General features: G+C 39.3%; 1 protein-coding gene across 5 annotated transcripts in view; it reads left to right on the forward strand.

Annotated features, from left to right (window-relative positions):
- Positions 1-34: 34 nt before the first annotated feature.
- USP53 (ubiquitin specific peptidase 53) overlaps positions 35-24,971 on the forward strand; it is a 28,706-nt gene continuing 3,769 nt past the window's right edge. Inside the window, exons 1-15 of one of the 5 annotated variants that reach the window (XM_027659032.1) lie at positions 35-137; positions 6,347-7,048; positions 8,328-8,420; positions 11,383-11,517; positions 12,488-12,601; positions 12,688-12,770; positions 13,077-13,182; positions 13,587-13,733; positions 14,226-14,375; positions 14,857-15,028; positions 15,963-16,112; positions 16,759-16,902; positions 17,224-17,953; positions 19,689-19,762; positions 24,500-24,599. In XM_027659032.1, the coding sequence (XP_027514833.1) occupies positions 6,905-7,048; positions 8,328-8,420; positions 11,383-11,517; positions 12,488-12,601; positions 12,688-12,770; positions 13,077-13,182; positions 13,587-13,733; positions 14,226-14,375; positions 14,857-15,028; positions 15,963-16,112; positions 16,759-16,902; positions 17,224-17,953; positions 19,689-19,762; positions 24,500-24,599 (2,342 nt within the window). In that variant the 5' untranslated portion in view covers positions 35-137; positions 6,347-6,904. Of the gene's footprint in view, positions 138-185; positions 217-375; positions 515-581; positions 612-5,640; positions 6,031-6,346; positions 7,049-8,327; positions 8,421-11,382; positions 11,518-12,487; positions 12,602-12,687; positions 12,771-13,076; positions 13,183-13,586; positions 13,734-14,225; positions 14,376-14,856; positions 15,029-15,962; positions 16,113-16,758; positions 16,903-17,223; positions 17,954-19,688; positions 19,763-24,499; positions 24,600-24,971 lie in introns of those variants that run through there. The other 4 variants (XM_027659036.1, XM_027659033.1, XM_027659035.1 and 1 more) reach the window with 4 other exon arrangements.

The following is a 24,971-nucleotide window of genomic DNA, read 5'->3' on the forward strand; positions in this document are numbered from 1 at the left end:
GGGGGGGGGGGGGGAGCGGGAAGGAGGAGCGGGAAGCGGGGGGGGGGGTGAAGCAAAAGTTGCCGCGAGGGCGGGGCCGCGCCCGGAGTCGCCGCCGGGAGGGGGCGGGAGAGGAGCTGCGTGAGGAGCCGCCGGGGGTGAGCCGGGGGTGGGTCGGGAGGAGAGCCGGGGGAGAGCCAGTGGTCGGGCAGGGGGAGAGCCGAGGGTGGGCGGGAGGTGGGTCGGGGGTCGGGCAGGGTGGCGGCGCCGGTCCCGGCGGTGCTGCGGTGGGACGCGGGACGGGACCGCCGCTCCTCCTCCCGGCCGGAGGTTCGTGCGGGGTTAAATCCCTGCCGGGGTGCGTGGGTGCGGGTCAGCGGCGGCTCCGCGCCGTCCCCGCGCGTTGTGTAAGCCGAGGGGACCCTGCGAGCGCCGGGCGTGCGGTTTAATGTTTAACGCGGCGCTCACATGCCCACCGGCGAGTCTCGCAGGAGTGTTTTCCAAAGGCTGTCCGGAGCAGGAAATGCCAGTACAGGTAGTGTGGGGCTGTTTGAAATTTAATCACTTCGCAGTGTTTTGGAGGCAGAGCTGCTTTGCTGGGCTCGTACGGATGGAGTTTCGGGGGCGTGTGGGTAGGTGCGTGCAAATGGCATGCAAATCATCTGCTTAGCATCTGGTGTAAGTTTACGTTTATCCCCTTACTTTGATTTTCAATGCAAATACTTTAAAATCTGCTTTTCAGAGGAGACACGGCTTGTTCTCTCTACATGTATTTTTCCCTTCCCATAATAAGTGTTTTACGTATCTCTACTTAGTGCTTTATTTTTCGCTTGCAACCCACCCCCCCAAAAAAACCCTCGAACACTTAAGCTTTTTTAGCTTTGAAGCTACTAAGATTATTTTGAGAACAACAACTTAATCGTGTGAATAGTGTTGTGCCTGACTGATGATGCAGTATTCCCTTCCACCTCAAGGCAATGGAAAATGCATTGACTGACTTTATTAGTAACTGCTCTTATTTTTTGTAGAATGAAAGGGTGATTTTTGGTGTCAAAATAGCGAGACCCAATGTTGTAATCTGACTACAAATTAGCCTTGTCAAATGATAAATAATCCTTTCTTCCCCTAACAAATTGCTGCAAAGTAAGAGGTATTTGCTGGTTATTTTTTTTAAATATCAAATGACTTGTATAAAAAGTTATTATCCCGAGCCAGTGGGATGTTGACAGTAAAAACACCTAAAATATGCACTCGACTTTCATATCAAAACTTGGTAGTGCGGGATCTTTTTTGGTCATAGAGTGTGCATGATGTCCTCCTGACAGCATTTTTTTTGGGTGTGAGACCCAGAGGGCTTCGGGGTCAGGGTATTGGCACTGTCACGTGTTTTTAGTTATGCTGCTTTCCAAGATCTTGGTAGCAGCACTTTGTCCTTTTTTCTTGGTTAATGCCTCTTGGTAGAGGAAAGCAGAGGGACAATAGTGCTGGGAACAAAACCTCATGGTTTAAGCAGAAACAAGTTGGAGTTTGTCGGGGCTGGGTTAAATGATGATGGGTTGAGAGTGGATCAGAATTTTAGATGTGTGGGTAGAGTGAAATGTTTGTAGGTAGGTTTGTGCAGGATTTGTTCATGAAGAAACATATGAAGTGTAGTGATTCAGACATTGAAACGTTCCTTTCTTATTTGTTTTTGGAAAAGATGTGTGGGTTTAAAGATGATGCTCACGTTACCATTCCTTTTAACTCGGTTATGCGGGTTTTTTCCTGGTGACTTAAGGAATCGGAAAGCTTTTTGGGAAGGAGCAGAACTTGGTATTTTGCACTTCTGTTAATAATAATCAAACATCTGCGGAGAGAACTGAAAGGCAAAGGCAAATAATCTGGGATAAAAAGGCAAGTGTGAAAATTATCGCTGTAAGGATACATTCTATCTTTTTAAAGCTCAGGAAAGAGTACATTGTAGTCTTTAAACAAAATCCTTGTAGGAAGATGGAGAAACAAAAATCTTCTGTAGTGTTTGTGCGATGATTCACTGTAAATGCTGGCCCGTGTCATGGGCTGGGAATTTGTATTCTCCAAGATCTTTACTCAGAGTTCCCATTGGAGCCATTTCTAAAGTCAGCTTCTAGTTGTAGCAGCCCAGAGAGGCTGAGCTGTGAACCTGTTGTTTTGGTTTTGCTGCGAACAGGGAAGTTTTTATTGGAACAGCTTAAAGAAAAAAATTGTGTACTTATATAAAAGCCATCTGGGATAGCATCTACACTTCTAGTGCTCCCATCCTGAAAGGATACAGAGGAGTATGACGTGCAAGAGCAGTGGTTTGGCATATGAGGGACAGCTGAATGGTAAGGGCTGGGGAAGAGACAATAGAGATTTTTAAAATAGAAATAGTCTGGGTTGAAAATCTTCAGGGATTGTTTGGAAGATTTTCTAGAAGAGATACCATCAAATACTCCTTTGATGTCTTGGGGACTTCTTGAGTGAGTGACTGAAGAAGAAAGAATGTGTCAAACCAATACCAGCCAGTGGTAATACACTGGTATTGGTCTTGTCTTGTAGTGTTGTTCTTGTTTCATCTTATGTGTCTTGCAAGTAAGTGCTATTAAATGAAGTTTTTCTCTCTCTCTGGTGTTTCAAACAGCAAGAATTTGCATTCCTGTAAACATATGTCTTTGACAGCTTTTGAAGTGAATACTATAATTTTCAAAGACAAGGACTGGTGACTACTAAAAGCATTTCATGTATCTTCTGGTGCATGAGATCTGCTGCCATAAACAGTTTAACAGAATGCTAAAGGTGGAAGGGGACAGGATATGTGCAGGGAGCAACAAAATTTTGATTCAGCCCCATTGAGGTGGATGTAAGAGTTTATTCCTTTCAAATTTTGGTCTTTTTCTAGTTTTAAAGCAGCTTCACTGTTTGTTTATTTGTTTTTTCCAGTGTGGGGAAAAATCATTGCAGCCTCCAGCACTGTCACAACACAAATCAGATTTTTGTTCTGCTCACAAAAATTGGCAATTTTAAATGACAGCCTTTTCAGCTGTGGAAAACCACTCAGATTCTTGCAGTTGCAAGTTGTTGAATTTTTGGTGGATTTCATTCTGTTGAGGAGGAAACAGTAACCCCGGTCCTAATAATGTTGGCTCACTGCAGAGAACTCTAGTGGTTTCCCATCATATTTTACTCCCTTGTAGTATATTTAATCACTCTTCCCTCATAATTTTTGTTGTCTTGTGTCTCAATTCCCAAGTTATATCAGTTTAGAAACTGATTTACCAGAGTTGTCAGACTGTTGGGCGGGTTGCCAGGCTGGGCACAGAGGTGTGAGCTGCAAGCAGAAGCAAAAAGCTGTGTGGCTTAAAAGTAACCCCAGCACTGGGCATGGGGAAGCTTTACCATTAGGCAGTTATGCAACACGCTGAGAGGAGTTGCAAAGTGAAGCTGAGAAGATGTAAATAGCAATTCTTCAGCCAAATTTCAGAGGCACAAGGAGTCAACTACTTTTGAACCCATTGGCAGGTTTCCACCCAATTTGACAGAAGGGACAGAAGCCTTAAAGATGATTATGTACTTATAAAGTGCATGAAAAGAGGCAGCTGGCTGGAAGAGAGAGACTTTGTAAGAGGATGTGAGGAGCAGAGTTGGCATATGCCCCAACTAGGGAGAGAACTGTGAGAACTGAGCCATGAGACATAAAGTTATCAGGAGCCCAGGCACTGGTAATTCCAGTGTTCACAGAACCAACTGCTTATCTCATCAGTTTTATCTACGTGGATATCAAAGGTGCTTAAACCCAAATGTGCTCATAGGAAGTGATTATTTTAGGTAAAATAGCACTGATGTGTAAGCTTCTTTAGTGACAATGTTCTTCCATTGAGAAGTCTGTGGCAGCTGCAGTTCCATTTGAGGCTGTACCAACACTGCAGGTGATAACATGCAGTTTTGCTGACAAGTGTGTTTGTTATTCTGGAAGCTGTAAAGGCAAGTGCCAGAAATTTGTGACAGGCATGCATTTTGTCCTGTAAGGCTGCACAACTAAGGGTAGTCAGGTGCTTGATGAGATCACTGATGACTGAAGAACAGTGACTGAAATTGGGCAAGGTAGAAGAACTTGGGCTGATAAACAGATATTGGTTTGAGAGCCCATAGCCCTTGTTTGGTTGAGAAGAGTTGGCAAAATGAATTCCTTTAGTCTGAAGGGCAAGAATATTTCTTTAACTCTCAGCTGCTAAAAATTTCATGGACTGTGTCAGTAACACTGTGTGAAACAACAGTTTTGCTGAAAGATTGCACCCATTGAAGACTTGGTGTGGGGTTCAATCACAGAATGGGTTGGGTTGGCAGGGACCTTGAAGACCGTCTTGTTCCAACCCCCTACCATGAGCAGGGACACCTTCCACTAGACCAGGTTGCTCAGAGCCCCATCCAGCCTGGCCTTGAACACTTCCAGGGATGGGGTAGCCACAACTGACTTATGGTCCATCCTCAGTCACACACACCTTTGTCAAGGCAAGAACTTACAAAGAACTGGTAAACCTCAGTGCCTAAGAAATGCTGCAGTGCCCTCGGCAACACTGGCTTACCACAGCCAAGTCAGGGGTCTTCAGTTCCTAGTTACAGTATGGAGTATTGACTTTAGGTTATGGCAGTCAGTGCTCGAGTCCCAGTCACTTCAAAGTTCAACCAAACATGTAAAGTTCAAAATAAACTTTCTCGCCTTAGGGAGAGGCTGTGATGCCAAGTTAATCCCGTTGCTTGTGGCCCCACTGGAAGGCTCATTTCCAGTGCCCCTCTTACTAATGAAAGAGCAGCTGTGCACCACGGGCTTTGATTTGGGGCATTAGTGGAGAAAGAAGGGTAGTGGAACTTCTACGTATGAAGACTGCACAATGAAAAGTGTTCTGAAACATTTTTTTATTAAGTGAATCCTGGTAACTTTTCCTGAAACCCAACAGCTAAAGGCTTGGTGCGTGGAGGGTTTGTTCTAGGGCATCCCTGAAATGCAAGACAAAATAATTTCCTGTAAGTTTTGAGTGAATGGATGCTCTTTGCCTTAAGTTGTCCTGGAAGAACTCTTGTTTCCCAAGCAGCACGTGTATTTCAAATAAGATCTGAAACTGCTATGCATTTCTAGTTATTCCCTACGTTTCTTTTTCCCTCCCCTTTCCGGGCTTATTGAAGTGAACATAAAGAAAACAAAATTGTCGCCTGATGTTGTGTCAAGGTCAGTTTGCAGTGAGATTTCAGAATCTTTGCTCAGTGCTGCCACAAATCACACTTACCGTCTCCAGTATTATTAAATCAAATTACTTACGGGTGAGATACGGTAACATCAGTAAACAAACAAAACCCATCTGATTATTCATGGGGCAAAAGAGACTTTTGGTTATGTTCCAGTTATTGATTTATGTTGGTTTTTTTTATAATGCAAGCAAGTACCAATGCTTCTTTTAAATAAAAGGGAATGGTTTTAGGGGTGCAAGTTCATGCATGCTTGTAAAACCTAAGGTGAATATCTCACTTGTAATGTGAAGCCAAATTCACCTTTTTTTTTTTTCTTTCCCACATATGCAACCCTAATTGCTTTGGTTTATTTAAATTTATTCTGCTCTGTGCTGTTACTTCAGATGTTTATGTGGGTGATGCCAAACTGGTAGAATAATCCATTGTTTTGAGAGAGTCACTGCTCGGGCTCTACATGTGGTGATGTTCCAGATATGGAACCATTTAACTTTAACCATGTTCCTCCAACAATGAGGGAAACAACTCTGATTGCTGGGATTTGAAAATCTTGGAATGGGTTTTTGGAGGCAGTGAACAGAATGTTCTTGATTCACTATTAGCAGTGTTTTTCTGGGTGCTTTGAGAATGCAACTAGGTTAAAGACTTAATTTTTATGTAGTGTTTTTTAGGTAGCACAAACTTCTGAAAGCTGAGTACTAGCTGAGAATCCATCTAGAATATTGAAATTAAAACCAACTTAGGTTTTCCAGTGTTGAATAAAAATATTTACTTCTTGGGAAAGTTTTTATTAGACTTGGAGATTCAAAGGTAGAACAACTCATGTATTATACGGTCATTTTAGAAGATGTTGCATGTTGGTAGAAGAACCTTTAAAGTAATTTTATTGTGGTCTTTAGAGGTATATGATAATTTAGAAGATATTTTATTATGATAGATAAAGTAATTTAATTTTTCTGCCTTAAAAACTTTTTTTAAGTGGTGATTTTTTTCTCGTCCTCTTCCCTGCTTATTGCACCTGCCGGTAGATTAAGATATTGTTTTAGCCATGCTCTTTTCTGATTTAGGAGGTCTCTAACGTTTTGGAATTTTTTTTCTTAAATTTTCTGGGTTTTTTCTATTTCAGGTGCACTGGAAAGAGAATGAAATAAGCATGGAGTCTTCTAAACTGGAATATATTTCATGGGTCACAGTTAAAAGTAAAAAGAAGATGGAAGGAAATGAGAGAACAGGAGTATAAAGCCTGTCAAGAACTTTCCATTTTTGTGATTATATGTATAAACTCTCGATACAATACAACTAATGGTTTATAGTAACACTTTACTGATATCCCAGGAAGAAGTCAGTTACTGTGCAACCGGCTTAACAAGAAGTTTTATTCTAACTACTTTGAACGTGTTTTAACCTTAACTGGACACCTTTTATTTATTTGGTTTTTTTTTTTAAGTCTGAGAGTTAAAAACTTTGTTTAGCTGTGTTTTTACTGAGACACCGATTCCTGACCGATGGCTGACAGCTGCTCATGGAAAATGGACTCAATCCCATGAATGGTTACTGTTGCACAGAGTTGAATGGAATGCCATGACTTTAGAAATATTCTCGTAGAACCACCTTCTTTGCCTTGTACCCATCATATCCTTAAACATTTAAGCGTAAACATTGCAATTGTAAACTCTAAAAAATAATGGCATGGGTGAAATTCCTAAGAAAACCTGGGGGAAACCTTGGAAAAGTTTATCAGCCTGGAAGTATACTGTCCCTGGCCCCTACAAAAGGCTTATTAAATGAACCCGGACAAAACAGCTGCTTTCTTAATAGTGCTGTTCAGGTAAGAAAAAACTTGATTTATTAAACATTTTTTGAGTAGACTTTCCTAAGTGGGTGAGGGAAAGAAAAGTGGCACTTATAGAAAGAAGACTCTGTGTGGAAGGAATTTTACTCAGCATTTCGTTTTAAGGAATTGAGAGTATTAAATATTTAATGTTGCAAAATATGCAAACTTCCTTTTGTATTTGGAAAGTTAGGAGTCCAATAGATGTATAGACTTCCTGTGAAAACTGGAAGGCTTAAAAATGGTATGGATTTAAACGTGGGAGATAGGAGAGGTAATGCTGTGCTGTGTTTGTGTGTGGTATCTAAATGTGTTCAAGATAAAAATGTGGAATGTTTACTGGTTTGCATTCAATGGGAACAGCATGACCTATATTCTCTTGCAGTTCTGCTATTTTTGCTTAGGGTGCCCTAAAATGAAACCCTATGTAATTTTACTTACAGTTTTAGACAATCCTACTACCCCACAACACATCAGGCAGTGGCTGATGGTTGGTGACTGCCCGTTTACAGGCAGGAATGTGTTCCTTTCTTTGCTTTAACCTCTCTTCAACCTTCAGAACTGAGCTTTGGACTCTGCTTTTCAAAAGCATCCCAGTTCATTTAAGCTTTTATATTTATAGATAGGATATTTTTTCCCCTGGATTTGCAGCTGTTCTGTTACTGTGCATCTTCAAAACTCATTTTTGGGGAGGTTTATTTTTATTTTTTTTTTAGCGGGCGACTTTCTGAACTACTTCATGTGTACCTAAGGCGCTAGATACTGAAAGCATTGTACTGTAGCCATGCTGATATTACCTTTATGTAGAGTAGTTACACAAATAAAAGGTAGAAACACACCTGTTTAAGCACTAGAACTGTTTTGAACTGTGGAAAAACAAATGCATTTCAGCAGTCATTTTAGTTAAGAGCCCATAAGAATGTAGTATAGACTTATGTAGAGCTGTAAGAAGGCTGCTACAACCCCTGTACACAGTGTAGCTTGCTGCTTGTTTGCCTAGGAGTCCATAAGCTCTTTTTCCAAAGTACATTGGTTCAAATAGTTTAAAAAAAAAAAAAAAGAGATCGAAATTTCAAGAGGTGAATGCAAAACTTTCACTTCCGGCTCCACAGTTTACCAAACTGAAGGAAAAGGACCACAATTCTTGCAGCAATATTGGTACTTAAGTTGTGCATTATGTGAAATTGGGAAAAAAATTAACAGCTACTCTGTGTTGTGCTAAATGAAGAACCTTCAGGAGTCATTACTTACTTTCTCTGGAACTTTCTGTTTATAGGTATTATGGCAACTTGACATATTTCGACGAAGTTTAAGAGGTTTAACTGGACACGTGTGTCAAGGAGACGCCTGCATATTTTGTGCTTTAAAGGTAAATAGTAAATTTAGGAAGAATCATCTTTCAAAACGAGGGAAGAATAATTTAAATTATTTTTATTACATCTGTATCATACACATGCCTGGGGGCCTCTCTGAGTCATTCTTGTGTAAAGAAACAGTTTAGATATAAGGGCATTTGTAACAGAAGTATTTTCTTGTGTTTAAAGAAGACATTTTACAGTACACAAAATTTAGTCCAGTTAAACATAAAACTTCTGTCAGTGTGAATAAGTTAAAATATGGTAGTAGATATAGTGATATACAGAACTGGGAATCACTTATCTGGAGGGAGCTGAAAGGAAAAACACTCTTGGAAAATGTTTCATTGAGGGAGCGATTTTTGATGATGCTAAATTGTAGGCAAAGGTAAGCCAAGTATTTAAGAGTTTACCCTCAGGGAGCTGAATGAGTGTTTTAGGCAAGAACTGTTGGCAGTGATGTTTCCTTCAGGATGTGTATAATCTATGTACTTGGTATTTTTTCCAGTAATTTTTAGTGTTTATCATCATTGCAGTACTGTACAGCTACGCTGGAATGTGTCTCTGTCTTTTTCCAAACGTTTTTTTTTTCCTAAAAGGTGCTGTTTCATTTCTTTGGTTAAAATGTTTAATTTTAAAAAGCCAGCAAGTTGAGACTACACATATTCAGACTAACTTCCCGGGGCTTTTATTCCAACCTGTTTCAAAGCTCTTGACTCTGCAAAACTCATTGGCACTTCTTGTTTCCCCAGTGTTTTGATGCAAGTCGTGTTCTCCTGTGTGCTGGGCACTTGATCTTGTTAGTACAATAAAGTGCTGACCCATAACTGGGGCATACCTGTGTTTTCAGATTAAATCTTGTTTCTGTTTTGGGGTGGTGGCTTTAGTTTACGTTCGGCATCACTTTAAGCCACCTCCCAAAACAATGCACTACCTTCAGCTGCTTCATGAGGCTGCTCTGATTTAGGACTTGGAATTTTCTTTATTCTTTCAAGCCTCTGTTTTTGAGGGATTGATTACTCCATGATGTGCCTTGTGGGATTTAGATAAATGGCTTACAGTGCACGAATGTTTTGCGTTGCCTGGACCGACATCTTCCTATTTTGATACATTCCCAAGAATACTGATAAGAAGTGGTATTGCTGCCTGTTCTGAAATTGGTTGGAATGGAATTAGTTATTTTTTTAACAGTATAGCTGTGATCTTTAACTCCCTGGCCTAGGTACTGAGCTCAAAACCTTGCAGTTAATTCGTTTGGAAGTATCTGTCCTCAGCTGTTATGTACACTACTGGTTTTGCTTTCTTGGCTCTTTAGAGACACTGGTTGAGTAATTCTGTTTGTTTTGTGTTCAGAACCTGGGGCATTTTAATTTTCATGCAATATATGTGCTGGATGAGGATGCATTTCAGTAACTTGTTTGTGACTTGGGTAGTTTTTTGGGGGTTTTTTTTGGCTTTGGTTTTTATTTTTTTCTTTTTGGCCTTGGGCTATTTTAACCCTTTTTACTTGTTCACCAATTGAAGAAGGATATTATCTACATACAGCTTCTCCTATAAACTAAAAGCATAGCCAATAAATTCTGGCTTACCTCAGTTCAATCCATTATCTCTTTCTTTTGCTGGTGTTCAAGAATTAAATATGCTCTGTTCTTTTTTGGATAACACTGGGGTGGGACTTTGACTGTGCAGGTCACTAAACTGAGCATACATATCTGCACAACTGCTTAGCTGTACTTTTTTTTTTTTTTTTTTAGCTGGACATAAAAAGCTCTGTTGCATACCAAAAATTACCTACAGCCAAAATGAGTATTGATGAAAGTTTTCAAAGGAGAGCTAACGTAGACCTGCTAAAAACTTCATTTTGAATGTTTACATGGAGATAGTGGCTATAATTTTTATCAGTAGTCCATGCTTTTTATTTTCAGAGGGAACTTTAAATATTTAACAGACACTCTGGAATGCATCATGGTTAAAACACTAACTTTTGTTAGCACTGAAACTTTGCTTATCTGTTGCATCTTTGCCTTCTATCCGAAAGATTTTAACCATAGGAAGCCTATGTGAAGAATGCATGTCCTTATTTATGTTTTACATGGCTTCTGCTGATTTGCTTTGTCTCTGTTCTCTTCATTTCCCTCTAAAGCTTGACTTAGAATTCTTGACAGTGGAATACAGACCCTGTAATATCTGAAAATATATAATTCATTTAATAGCTTTTAACTTTCAGTTCTTTCAGAATCAACCTGCCTTGCTTGCTAAATGATGAGGTCACTTGCATATGTATCTGCCAAAAAGAAAAGTAGCAGCCAACTCACTCTTCTGGGAAATGAAGGGAAAATCAAGTGCAATTTATTATCGTGTTCTGGAACTGCAGATATTGACCTCTTCTCTTGTATTGTGTGCACTGGTTCAGCAGTGAGCTGATTTAATAGCAAGGATTTTCAGCACTCAATCTAATTTATGGGAGGTCTTTACATATCCATAATTTTAATAAACATACATTGCCCTCTGAAGTAGTAATGTAAATGCATTATTTAATGAATTATAGGTGTAAAACTAACCTGAGTGGTTTTACATTATGCCCTCACAAATACACACCATCTGTAAAGATGAGATACATATGGATGTACTGCTATTCCAGTGGCCACATTTAAAAAGCTGTATAATTACAGACTAGGGGGTGTGTTGCTTTTGGGAGCTCAAGTCAATCATTTGCACTTTTATATACTCTTATGTTGTTGTTCTGTTGGATCAAAGTTCACTTTGGTAACATAACTTCTTATCATAGAATCGGTAACAGAACACATAGAAACCAAGAACCTCCAAGAGAAAACAGGAATTTTTAAAGTTGCATAGCTTTATAAACATCATAAATACAAATATTTTATGTATTTATTCAAGAACCGAGGTATTTGTGTAGAACCACGGTGTCTAGTCAAGTGGGCAATGAAGCTGAGGAACTGTGTTTCTTCCTAGGCAATCTTTTCACAATTCCAGCACAGCCGAGAGAAAGCCCTCCCGTCGGATAACATGAGACACGCCCTCGCAGAAAGTTTCAAGGACGAGCAGCGTTTCCAGCTTGGATTCATGGATGATGCAGCAGAATGCTTTGTGAGTATCCCTGTGGTACCTAAGTAGAATTGTGTTAGTTTAGCTGATGCCAAGCTGGCCTGTTGTTTCGGTAGCTCCAGGCTCACAGGGAGGATTTGAGCTCCTGACCTTCTTTATGCCAGTTTAGGGCAGTGAGGATGATGAACTCTGAGTCACTCTTGGAAATTTTTGGGTGGAGAGAAGCGCTATCTGCTGAGGAGAAGCAGCACCTATGGATTTGAATGTATAGTCTGTTCCTCATCAGCTGTTGAAATATATTCCATTACAACTCGCCAGCTCATTACTGAATTCTTCTGCAGAAGAGATTTCCATTTTGTTGTCCAAGAGGGAAGGGATACTTGAAGTAACCACTTGCTGTGGTTACTTTCTGTCTGCTTTTACTAAGTGTCTCATTGAAAACCATGAGCCATTAATGTGGCCATTAAAGATGACTCCAGATGGCACAGAACTCTGGTAAAGAAACCTTTCGAAGAGCTCCTGTGTTAGTCAATGAAAATGTTCACCATAAAACACCTCCAGTATTAACTCTCAGACATAGATCTGAGGGGCAGAAAACGTGATTGCTGCTTCAGTTACTTTCAGCTTTGGAGATCTTTTGGAAGTATCCACAAATTAATTCCTCCTACCTGCATTTTCACCTGAAAGCAATTGTTTGAGATCTTGCAGTCAGGTTAATGGATTGCAGTCATGAAGAAGAGCCTATCATTAATGTTTCATCTATTCAAAATGCCTTTGAACCCTGAACTAATCAGCTGTCTGATCTAACTGACTAGACTCGCTTCTTCCCATTACCTCTGGTATTTTAGGCAGAAGATATAAAAATGGCTGTGCAGATTCAGGGGCCAAACTCATGACAATCATAGTACTTTTTGGTGCCAAGGGGAGTAGTTGGGAGTATTAAATTGTAACGTTCCTCACGTATTCTGACTTCATCAGTTCAGTTTGTATTTACCTCCATGTTTCTTTTTAGGAAAATATCCTCGAGAGGATTCACTTTCACTTAGTGCCAAACAGTGAAACGGATATGTGCACTTCCAAATCCTGCATTTCTCATCAGAAGTTTGCTATGACGCTGTATGAGCAGGTCAGACCTTCATCTGATTGCTTTAACAAAGAACTTGTTTTCTCTGTGCTGAGTGAATAAAACCCGAAGTATTTTTGGTGTTGCAGTGTGTCTGTCGCAGTTGTGGAGCATCGTCGGATCCGTTGCCTTTCACGGAATTCGTGCGTTATATTTCCACCACAGCCCTCTGGTAAGAGCTTTTCTTTTGTTACTCACTTTTCTATATACACCCTTCTAATACTGTGCCAAGCATGCCAGAGAAATGCTGTAAGTGTTAATGTATTTCTTTGTTACCTTTTTGAGATACTGTCCAGAAATAACATTTGGATTTCAAAAGGAAGATGTAGAGAGAGCTTGACAAAAAAAGTTTGTACTGCTACTGTTTGACCACTGTATACTTTCTTTCTAGTCATACAGTGTAGTCAATTGAGAGTTGGCTGAAATCTGTTGACTCTGAAGAAGTGAGATCCACAGTTATGTCACTTATTTTTTACAGTAATGAAGTAGAAAAAATGATGGAGAGGCACGAACGTCTCAAGCCAGAAATGTTTGCAGAATTGCTGCAGGCAGCAAATACTGCTGATGACTACAGAAAGTGTCCTGTAAGTAAACAAAGATGTTACATTACTTTATGATACAAGGGAGAACTCTTCAGGATATTAAATCGGGCTAAAGTATTCCCCTAAAAGCAGGGTTACCTCTAGATGCTTCAGCACAGACCAGCTTAGGGTGAAAAAAGCCCTTAAACTTATATTTTATTGCTCCAGTTATTGAGGTTTCGGTTTTAAGGTGGTGATTGGTAGAAGTTAAGCTGTAGTCTTGATAAGAAGGATTTTATGATGAAGAATGTTACTCTTAAACACCACAACTAAATTTTAGAATTAGAAGAAGAAGCAGAATTGTTTTGTTGCACTAATTCTTGTGTAATAACTCACCTTTGGACTTCCATTTTTTTAAACATCTCTGTTTTCCCTCCCATCACATGTTTTTTTTTCTCTTTTTCTAGAGTAACTGTGGTCAGAAAATAAAAATTCGTCGTGTTCTTATGAATTGTCCTGAGATTGTGACAATCGGCTTAGTCTGGGATTCAGAACACTCTGATCTGACAGAAGAGGTTATGAGGAATCTGGCTACACAGCTTTATCTTCCTGGGGTACCTGACCTAAAACTTACTATTTGCTTACTCTAGAATTTAATTTTGCATGGATTTTATGGTTACGTAAATATATCCAACATAGCAATACTCATACGTATTTTTAAAAAGCACAGTTTAACTTCCAAGTTTATGTCTGCTTTTCCCATTCTTTATAATGTGCTGCTTGATGTAGTTTCCATGAGAGGGAAAAGCCCTGTCAGAAGTGTTGGTTTTGTGCCTAAGTACAGAGATTAACGTAGGTGTGTTCCTAGTTGAAAATTGAGGAAAATAATTTTCAGTTGGAAATTTGTGGAATTATTCCAGAGCATTCATATTTTACTCTTTAAAGTAGAGCTATGAAGTACAAAAATCAGTATTTATACTCAGGAAAAGTAGTATAATGCTACAGGACAGTCAATACCAATTGGCTTGGTGAAATGCCAGCAGTAGGTCAGGAAATTAAAGCTAAATGTTTTATACACATTTTAAAATAGATAATCATTTTTACAGTTGTTTTATAGGGTTACAGATGAAAATGCCAAAAATAGTGAGCTTTTTCTTGTGGGAATGATTTGCTACACGAGCCGACATTACTGTGCCTTTGCCTTTCACACCAAGAGCTGCAAATGGGTGCTGTTTGATGATGCTAATGTAAAAGAGGTAAATACTGGTTTTACTCCTACCAAATTTAGTGATCTTTTCTTTTCTAGAGGGCATTCTCCTGACACCAAACTTGAAGAAAGTCGAGGCCATGTTTTTATGTTAATAAACCTTTAATTTTGTAAATCAGTTTTCACAAATCAATTTTGGAGCTGGCTTCGCTACTTTATAGCCGTGCCCTACGAATGCTGAATGTTCCAGGGTGTTCATGCACCTGTGCACTGTTGAATTGGTACTTCTTTTAAAGAAAAAGAAAATACTGGCAGTTGTATTCAGAGGAATGATGTTCTGATTGTTATCCCATGTATTATTATTCTTTCTGCTGCAGTTTCTGTACACCAGTGTGCAAAAATGTTGAATCTTCATGTACCTTTGGAATTAGGCATTTGGTACCGGCTGCTTGAGAAATTACTCTTTCTGTATTTGGCTTCAGGGCTGTTGGTAAAGTTTTGAGGTTTGTTTTGTTGTTTTTTTCTCTTAGATTGGAACAAAATGGAAAGACGTGGTCTCCAGGTGCATTCGGTGTCACTTCCAGCCATTGCTGCTATTTTATGCTAACCCAGATGGCACAGCTGTATCTCCAGAGGATGCACCAAAGCAGATTATTCACTGGTCTCAGTGTAAAACAGCAGGAGGAAATGGGGAAGACTTGGGTAATTAGATATATTTTATTTTTTTTTTAATAACAGTATCAGCTATATGTCTGAAGTAGGGTTTATAAAGGAGGTAATGGATTGGCTGCTTTGTTCTTATCAATCATTATCTAAAGAGTCTCAAAAGAAAAGAGATTAGTGTATATAATCGATGTTAGAACTGTTTGGTTAACAAGGGAATAAAAATTGAGACTAATGGGTAATGGGGGAAAAAGATGTCCTGTTGTAGATTGGTCAGAACTGCTTTGCACAACTTCAGTAATTTGAGAAGAAAATCGTAGTGTATTTGTAGATGTGGGTATTCTTATGTGTGTATTGAAACATTTAAAATACCTTTTGAAAGTGCTATAAAAAGATACTTTAAAGCTTCATGCACATATAGAAATAGATTTGGAGCATGTGTGTCTATGTGTGTGTATATATATATACACACATATATTTATGTACAGAGAGCACAGTTCAGAACTTTGGGAAAAATCAAAAGGAGCTTCAGGAAACTTGTTTTATCTGTAAGAATCCAGCCCTTTTGGTTCTGCAGTTTGTTCTGCTGCCTGGGGTTTTTAAAATTATTTTATTTTAATCTTAAATATATCTTACAAGTAAATTAAATAAAAGCCAAATTGAATTTGACATGTTCCTCTTCACATAATGCATAGTGATAGGGCATAGACTGCTTCAGGGAGGAAAGAATTAAGGACCCTCTTCCACTACAGGCTGCCACTATAAATATGGCAGTATATCAAATATTACAGAACCTTATTGCCTAGTACAGGGAAATGTAGTGTAGGTTTTAGTGAGGTTTTTCTTCTGGTTTGTTTTTGGTTTTTTTAATCTGCAATTAAAAAGCTTTCTTTTTTTTTTTTTTTAATTTAGATATTGAAAATTTTAACTTGGGAAGCTTTTTCTGTCTAAAGACAAATGTATTGTTTTACAGGATTTGAAAAGCATTCTGCTGCTAAATCAGAGCACGTGAAAGAGAATGGAATTGGAGACCCCACTACTCAAAGGAGTAGTAAAAAGCTTCAGCCAGATAATTCAGCATTCAGTAGAAGCCACGTTCAAGCAAGTGGTGGTAGAGGTCCAGGTATGTATTCCCCATTCCCACCCAAAAAACCCCCAGATATGTCTTACTATGAAATATTTCAGATTATGGCATTTCAGGTGTGTGATAACCTTGGGAGTAGAAGTATTTCTAAAGGAAGAATTCCATCACTGACTGACTGAGTTGTTGTTCAGACATTTGTTCAGTGTTTAAGTAATATGTGAATATCTGCCATGGAATGTTAACTTTTCCAGAGAACTGCAAATGCAGAATATTTTTTTATTACCCTCATTATTCCTTCACTAAAGTGGCTCTTGAGGCCTTGATCCATTTCTCAATCATCATAAAGCTTTCCAGTCATGTTGTTGGTCGAAAGGCACATTAGTGACTTGAGGCTGAGGTGAGGCTCTGTAGATCACTGGCTACCTGAGGAACACTCTTCCCCAACAGTATTGTGATATGCAGCATTATTTATAGTCCTGTATGTTAATGGACTTTATGTTTGGGAAGAAATCCAATTTTCTCAATCTATGTTATGTAATCCATCAGTCTTTTTAAGTAGTACTAATATAAAAAACTTAGGTTATGGTCCCTAAATGGTCCATATTTGTGTGTTTTGATATATTTGTGTGTTTTGATGGTGAATGACTTTTGAGTAATGGTCTTTGACAAGAAGTGTTTTTTGCAGCTAAGTTGGGTTACAGTGATCAAAAGGACAGGCTGAAGGACTTATCCAGAGAGTGTGCTCAGAAAGCTGCTGACATGAAAAACTTCACATCCTTACGAAAAGATGCGGACAGAGGACCAAGGAAAGAGTCTGGGAGACAAAGAGGTACATTTTAAAAATGTGACCAGAGAATCCATGGGTTAAATAGCTTTCTCCTTTTAAGAGAAATTCAATATTCTGAAATATTGGATACTGTAAGAAATATTAGTAGTGTAACAATATCAGTTAAATGACCACTTCCACCCTGGAGGTGTTCCAGGCCAGGCTGGACAGGGCTTGGAGCAACCTGGTCTAGTGGAAGGTGTCTCTGCTCATGGCAGGGAGGGTTGGAACAAGGTGGTCTTTAGGGTCTCTTCCAACCCAATCCATTCTCTGAAACATGAATGAGAACTGTAATGGAGCTTTTTTTCCTTTTGTTCTTACAAGATTTGATTGGGGAAGACCGTTCCAGTGTTAAGTCAGGGTCCCCTCCTGTTGGAAATGGCCTCAGGCACTGCGTGGATCAGCGGATATACAGCAGCCAGGGAAGAGGCCCCTACAGGCACGACAACGCACCTCACCCAGCAAAGCTTCCTGCACACGTGCTTGGATCAAATAAAACAGAACCTTTTGCTGCTGGGGAGAAACCAGTGACAAGGACACGGCCTGACGGTGTCACTGGCTATGATACGGACACCAGCCAGGACTCCAGGGACAAAGGAAGTGTCAGCAGCAGGAGCAGAAGTAAAGGCTGGAAACCAATGCGGGAGACACTGAACGTAGACAGCATTTTCAGTGAGACTGAGAAAAAACAGCACAGCCCAAAGCACAAGGCAAACCTGAGCAGTAAATCTAAGCATGAAAAGGAACGCAGCTTTAACCACTGGCCAAAAGAGAACCAAGTGCAGAAGGGTTTAATGACTATATATGAGGATGAAACGAAACAGGATACGGGAAGTCGAAGTTCACTGGATTCGGAGGGAAAAGGGAACGCTGAAAAAAGCAAAGGATTTACAGAGAGAAAAGTCCATGGTGATAACTGGCAAATTCAGAGGACAGAATCTGGATATGAAAGCAGTGATCATATCAGCAACGGATCTGCAAATCCAGACTCACCTGTTATTGAAGGAATCAATCCCGTAGATGTCAAGAATGTGAAAGAGAGTGCTTCCTGCAGGTAATGCTCACGCTCTTAGTGCTTGCATTAGATGGTATTCATAGAAAACCAAGCTGTTCTAATATTTATGTATTGTTTAGAAAACAAAAAACCCAAGAAAACATGCTTTGGAACTTGCTTGGGGTCAGGCATGTGGAAGGCCGGAGTGTGGCTAGAAGTAAGGGTGTGGGCAATTAAGTGTCCCATTTGCCTTCACGCTGAGGCTGCAGCACTGGTTCCCTGTGGAAGGCACTGAGCCAGACACTGCTGAGCCTTGCTGAGGGACAGGGCGTGTTCATTCCTAGTAATTGCTACACTTCTTTACTCAGGAGACTTTTAGACTGTGGGCAACTTTCCATCTGTAGTAGAACACAGTGTCCATATAAACCATACCTGCAACATTTGTACAGACAGGCCCTGACAAGGAGATGGGATTGGCAGGAGGTGACTCTTGTGTGCTGTTACTACTCACTGTGCAGAAATTCAGTGTTCCAGAACACCTCAGATATATACTGATCACCTGGTAATTGATTGGCCAGTTTTAGTAATTTCAAACAGGTCAAAAATGTGGTTAGTAGCCATATTTTATTAGACTTAGAAGGGATGTATGTTAGTAATTAAGTATCCTGTTCAGGGATGTTGTGTAATCTCTGTCTGTGGAGATACTCCTAACCCAGCAGGATGTGATCCTGGGTATGGAGTTGACCCTGCTTGAGCAAGGGGGGGTTGGACTAGATGATCTGGAAAGGTCCATTCCAGCTTCAATTTATGTGGTGCTCTGAAATAGAATCCTCCCATGTGCAGTTTTCTGTATTGTGTATCTTAAACTGTTTGTGGAAGGATCCTACTAGAACCCATCTATTCTTCTTTCAAATCTTGCTTATATCCTTAAAATGAAAGAGCACAGATAGAATCACAGAATACCCTGAGTCAGAAGGGATCCACGAGGATCACTGAAGTCCAGCTCCTGGCTGTGCAACAGGACAACCCCAAGAATCACACCATGTGCCTGAGAGTGTTGTCCAAATGCTTCTTGAAGAGTTGAGAGAAACCAAGCCTAGTCACAAATGATTGCTAGATCTCTGCAAATGTTTGGACATATATTTTCATGAAAAGTTATGTTATGGGAAAAACCAATAGCAAATAGAAGGAAATGAAAAGACTTTGACTTCCTTCCAGTACCTGAAGGGAGCCTACAAGAAAGATGGAGAGGGACTTTTTACAAGAACCTGGAGTGAAAGGACCAGGGGAATGGCTTCAAACTGAAAAAGAGTAGGTTTAGATTAGATATTAGGAATAAATTGTTTACTGTGAAGGTGGTGAGGCACTGGAACAGGTTGTCCAGAAAAGCTGTGGATCCCCCATCCCTGGAAGTGTCCAAGGCCAGGTTGGATGGGGCTCTGAGCAACCTGGTCTAGTGGAAGGGGGGTTGGAACTGGATGATCTTTAAGGTCGCTTCCAACCCGAGCCATTCTGTGATTCTCTAAGTGGAGATGCAAAAGTTTAGAACTTAGTTCATAAAGTATTGTGACAAGTTATCAAAACAAACTTTTTAGTTAAAACATAAAAAATGCAGCTTACATAGTGAAGCGTCTTTGATTATTTTGAAACCACAAGAAAGCAAAATCAGTCATTTTTTTTCTGTCCGTATTAAAAGATTCAGGTCATCCTAAATTCTTGTGGATCAGCACAGGCTGTCACATGTGGGAGCAGTGCTAAAAGCAGTGTTCAAATCACATATGTGCTTCTTTTACAGCGAACAGAACTTGTCAACCAAAAAAGCTGAGCATGTGTTACATCCGGTGCCCCAGCAGAACAGAAACTTCCATGGTAAGAACTCCTAGAAAGGTTAAGCTGTCAAAAAGTATTTGAGATGTACCAGAATTTGAAAACCTATTAATATCACACAAGAGATGGACGGATTTCTGAATAGCCTTTTGTATTTTTTATCATTTTGCTGCATAAATTAATGTCTTCATCTGCCGCAAAATCAGAAGATGTATGTACCATTTATCATTGCTTTTTTTTTAACAAGCCATAACCAAATATTTCAAAGTTAGGCAATTTGTGTATCAGGTTGGCTGTATTCCAGTGTATTAGAAGAAAATTAGCATGGAATTTGTGGCTGTTTTGACCATGATGGAAGAGGTTTTCTTATATACTTATTTTCAGTTGAGATCTCTCTTACTGACTCATCATAGCCTGTGTACTCTGTCTTCTTGAAAATGGCAGAGGAAATATGTTTTGTGGGTGTTTTTCCTGCACAGTGAATTAGAAATTTTCTTAAAGCTTTTCAGTGAGTTATACTGATGGATGAAGATGAAAAGTGTCCATATCCTTTCTTTGCTGTTGTTGTTGGTTTTGTTTTGTTGTTTCTTTTGTTTTGGCAAGTGGGCATGTTTCTCCTCCCCCTATATCCCCCCCAAAAAAAACAACTCAAACACAAAAAACATTGTAATTTTGTTCACTCCCTGTGTTTTCCCCAAAAAGCATTTCCATGAACTTGTTTGGTGGATAGTAAGGAAGATTTTTTTTTTTTTCCTTAAAGGTCTGGGTGGACTGTGGTTCCATTTGTTTTCCTTCAAGATATGAAGCAATATCAGGAAGAAACACTTGTAATAAGGAAGTCTACTTCCTTTTACATACTAATATGTCTGCTGGGGTTTTATAAAGTTGATAAATGCCTTGGCATATAAATATTATAGGTCAGCTTGAGGCCAGCCAAAATCATTATCTGCTGTTGCTGAAACAATGGAAGGGTGCTTGTACAAAGAGGGGCAATAAATATTAGGCCACTTCCTCAGGAAACATTTGATTTTTATAGATATCATACTTCTTTCCAAATAATGTATAGTATAGTATAGTTTCTCCTAAGACTTAAAGTAGGGAGTGGGGGTGCTGCCATACCACTTCTACCTTTTCTGTCCTTATTCTAACCTATTTTTTGGTTGTAGACAGAGAACTAATTTGGTGTTTTATTTTGACGAGCAAAAAAAAAAGCCCCAAACCCAAAAGTGAGTTGCATGGAATGCAAAGATCTGGTTTTGCACGACATTCACTCTGCTTTAGTTCTGTACTACACCATTTTTATCAAACACACTTGGATAGGAAAAAAGAGAAAAAAAACACCAGTGAAAAACACATAAAGGACTCTGGTGTGAAAAATAGGAGGGTTAAAACAATGGTTGAGCTTGTAATGAGTGTTTTCTGGAGAGAGTACTTAAGTATACTGAAAACTTTCAACATTTTACAAGCATTGTACATTTTCTTTAAAAAAGTGTAGTGATTTCAGATGATCCTTAGAGTTATCAATAAAAAACTGATGATAGGAGATCCAATCTAATCAGTTATTTTAATTCAGTAACTAACTTTGAAATAGTTTCATAACAAAAATTTAAATCATACATTCAATTTAAATTGTGAAGATCTCATGTGTGCAAGTTTTGGAAAATAATACTTTTAGTGGAACTGATTAACGGACAGAAAAGATAATCTGAAGAATGTGATCATTTCACATGTATATTGGGTTCAAGATTTATTTAGTCTCAGTTTTAAAAGTGTGTCAGGACACCTTTAGCAAGGACAAGAGTAGTCATTTACATGTTTCAGTTGTGTTACATATGTTTTATCTCTGGGTGTTTATGAACAAGACGTGGATTGGTAGGTAAGAACCAAAGAGGCTCCCAGAAAATAGGAAACTTTTAAAAAAAAAATGCTCAGTCCTTTCTGAGAGAGGAACGGAATGTAAGAAATCTTCGTTAGGCTCTCATGGCAACTCCAACAAATATGTCTGAGTGGGTTTTCTCTGTGGAAAACTTCTTATGGAAATAATGTTGGACTTGTGATTCTGCCCACCGTTTGTGTAACTGTGCTTTTCCAGCTCCTTGTTTTTAACTGGAGCTGAATAAGGAAGGCTACTGTTCAGCAGTTGAGGAATTCTGTCCCTGACTTACAAAAATAAACTTATTGTTAGAGCATTATAAAGATAGAAACACTGGATCATGCAGTGGTGGGGAGATCAAATGGCTGCTGCTTACACTGGCAGTGAGCAGTTGATAACTAGTGCTGAAGCAAAGGTCCCCCAAGGCCAATCCCTAATTTGTGTGGCCGGATTTTGGCAGGACAACACAAATATTGAGTAAGCAGATATTCATATTAAGCGTAATTCATATTAACGACTTAGTGTTTATGAAGCTTGAACTTGATGAACTGAGGAGGAGAGGTTTTTTTTTGGTTATGAGGAACATGTGACATGAGCAGTGTCAGGGCAAAATTTCCAACCTCACATTCTTCCAATTGAAGAATGATGACTGTAATTTTAATGGTTTTCCTGTTAATTATTAAGCTCAGTAGCATGAGACAACTCCAACTGAAATCCAGAATCATCCTGAAGCTCTGGTGAGCGTGTGTAAAGAAGAATCCAAATTGCCTTTGCTTCCAAAAGTACAGTTCCTTGAATATAAGGATTTCTCTTTTTTTTCCCTGAAAATTGGTCACCATTTAAAAAAAATAATATTTTATTTTGGACAAGTTATAATGTGTTTACCTTCTTGACTGGGATTATGTTCTTGTTCAACATTTCCAAAGCTTCCAGTAAGTTTGCCCGTAATTTCCACTTAATTCAGAAAACATCTGGGATAAGAGAGAGGAATTTGCCACAATATGTGTTATGAAAAATAGTACAATTTGGTTTTTTATTGATAAAGTTATTTTAAAAAAGGTAGAGTTTTTTTTTGTAAAAAAAATTTCCAGGAAATGTGCAGCTAAAACACATTAGAAAGAAATTGAATTTAATGTGGAGTTGTTTTTCTTGGAGATTTCTGTATTTATGCTCATGTGGGTTTTTTTTTCCCCACAGAAAGCAGATTTTTGCACATGTTCTGCATTTGTAAATGGAGATACTAGAGAAGTTCTGTCCTAACAGTGGGCTATAGAACGGATATTAATGTCTTGGAAATCTCGATGGACTACTCAGATGTGAAAATAGGTGTTCGTAAATCTTCAAAGCAGGCAGTTTGTACCTCCTAAAACAGTTTCCTCTCGTTTATTGCTCAGCTCCTCGAGACCCATTGATAAGGATGCCGGGCTCCGGCTGAGCGCCGCGCTTGTGCCTCCCCATATTTAGGTTCGCAGAGGACGCGGAGCCAAAATTCCCGATGGGGAGCCGGCGTCCGGTTTTACCCGTGCATGGCTGTCCTGTCAGCAGAAGGGAAAATAACAGGTCTATTTTTAAGGCCGGCTGGAATTCTGCGGGCACGGAGCGGCCGGAGGTGCCGGGGGAGCCGCCTGGGCTGTGCTGCCGCCCCCGGGCCGGCCCTCGGTACTGCCGCGTCCCCAGACAAAACCACCTTCTCCATGTCAGGACGTGAAGGAAAGCCACAGGGGTCTTTGCCTCTTGTGCTGTATGCTGATTTAGCCTCTGCTACCTGTGTTCTTGCTCAAAGATGGTGCTTTTAGTCTTCCATCACTTAAAGACAGGGCAGATATTGACCATCAAATAGAGCATCACCCAAAGTTTTTAGTTTAATTCTGTTCTGGTTTTGTGCTTTTGACTCATGTGTTCATGAGTCAAAAGTTCCATGACTTCTAATACTTAAACTTCGGGAGGTAACAAGTGAAACAGGTGTGTAGTTATGTCTAGTCTATACATAGACAAAATAAGCCATTGTAATAATAATAATAATAATAATAACAATCCATTCCTTTGAATGGTTTCAGAGCAGGTGACTGATTATGATGGGCTAATCACTGCATTAGGAAGACTTAAAGTATCTATCTCTAAACAAACAGACTGTTGCTTGTCACTTGCCAAGAGAGTATTTTATTCTGCACGGTGTTGACACGAATACTTCAATGCTTCCTTTATTTACTGTTCACTAGGAGCTGCCTTGTTACAGAATTGTGTATTTTGGGGGAATGTTTTTTTGCCTGTGAGTAAAACCCTGGCCCAGGCACTCAGTGGTGTGTGTTTGAGGCACGAGTGACAGTGCTCTTGGTCTGCTCAGCATCTCTGCGAGCTGTACAGTCTTGCTCTTAAGGTTTTAATCGTTTCAAAGAATGGATTTCTTTAAACTCACACACAAAAAAAAAACCCCCTAAAACGTCCCCAATCCCTATATTCATTCAATTTAATGATTATTACGTGATATGAAATTTAAGACTTCATAAATAGTTTTTATTTTGTAATTTAAATGACTTCAGATGTTTGAATAAGCAGGCATGCTTTAATAAAAAGCTGCTTTTGAAACTGTGCTTTTAGTAAGATTAAATATTAGGGTGATGCTGAAAGTGTGTCTATAGGACTTCAAAATTGTGATAATTACCTATTTTCTGGTAACAAAAAAACCCCGAAAATTTCCTCCGATTATTTAGCATTAAGGTAAGATCTGGCCACCTGTGACAGATTGTCTTCAAAATGGCTATTTTGATTAATCTCAAACCTTGAAAGGCATTAATTGTCCTGTTGTGTTGTGTGTTGTTTGTTTTTGTAACCTCTGAGCAATTACAAAGAAGAAATTGTACTGTATATGTGCTTATTTTGAAACACCTTTTTTTTTCTACCCCCAGATTTGAGGAAAGACCAGTTCAATTCTGAAGTTACCTACAGACCTCATGTTGGTTTCCCAACAGAAATACATTTGCAGGTGCCCAGTCCTCCAGTAAAGAGGTAATTAATACTGGCATCATTTACTCTATAATAGTTTAAGAAATATTGAATTCTGTTATGTTACAATAATCAATATTAAGCACTGAAAAGCTAAGGTATTGAAAGTTTTGACAATCAAGAATCTAAACACAAATTTAGCAGGCAAAAGTAACATCCAATATTTGGATGTATCAGAGTCACAAGGATGCTAAGAAGAGAGCAGAGGTCGTGTTTGACATAGTCCTGAATGTTGAAGGAATTTCTTACCTTGCATCTCTTGCAGAGATTTTTTTGGGGGGCGCTTTACATTTCAAATGAAAGAAACCTTGGAGTAATTTAATACAACTTTTAATCAATGGCTGTAAGTTAAACAGATTCCAGTTCTCTCATCAG

The sequence above is a fragment of the Corapipo altera genome, unplaced genomic scaffold (assembly GCF_003945725.1).
Source record: "Corapipo altera isolate COAL_440 unplaced genomic scaffold, ASM394572v1 255, whole genome shotgun sequence".
NCBI lineage: Eukaryota > Metazoa > Chordata > Aves > Passeriformes > Pipridae > Corapipo > Corapipo altera.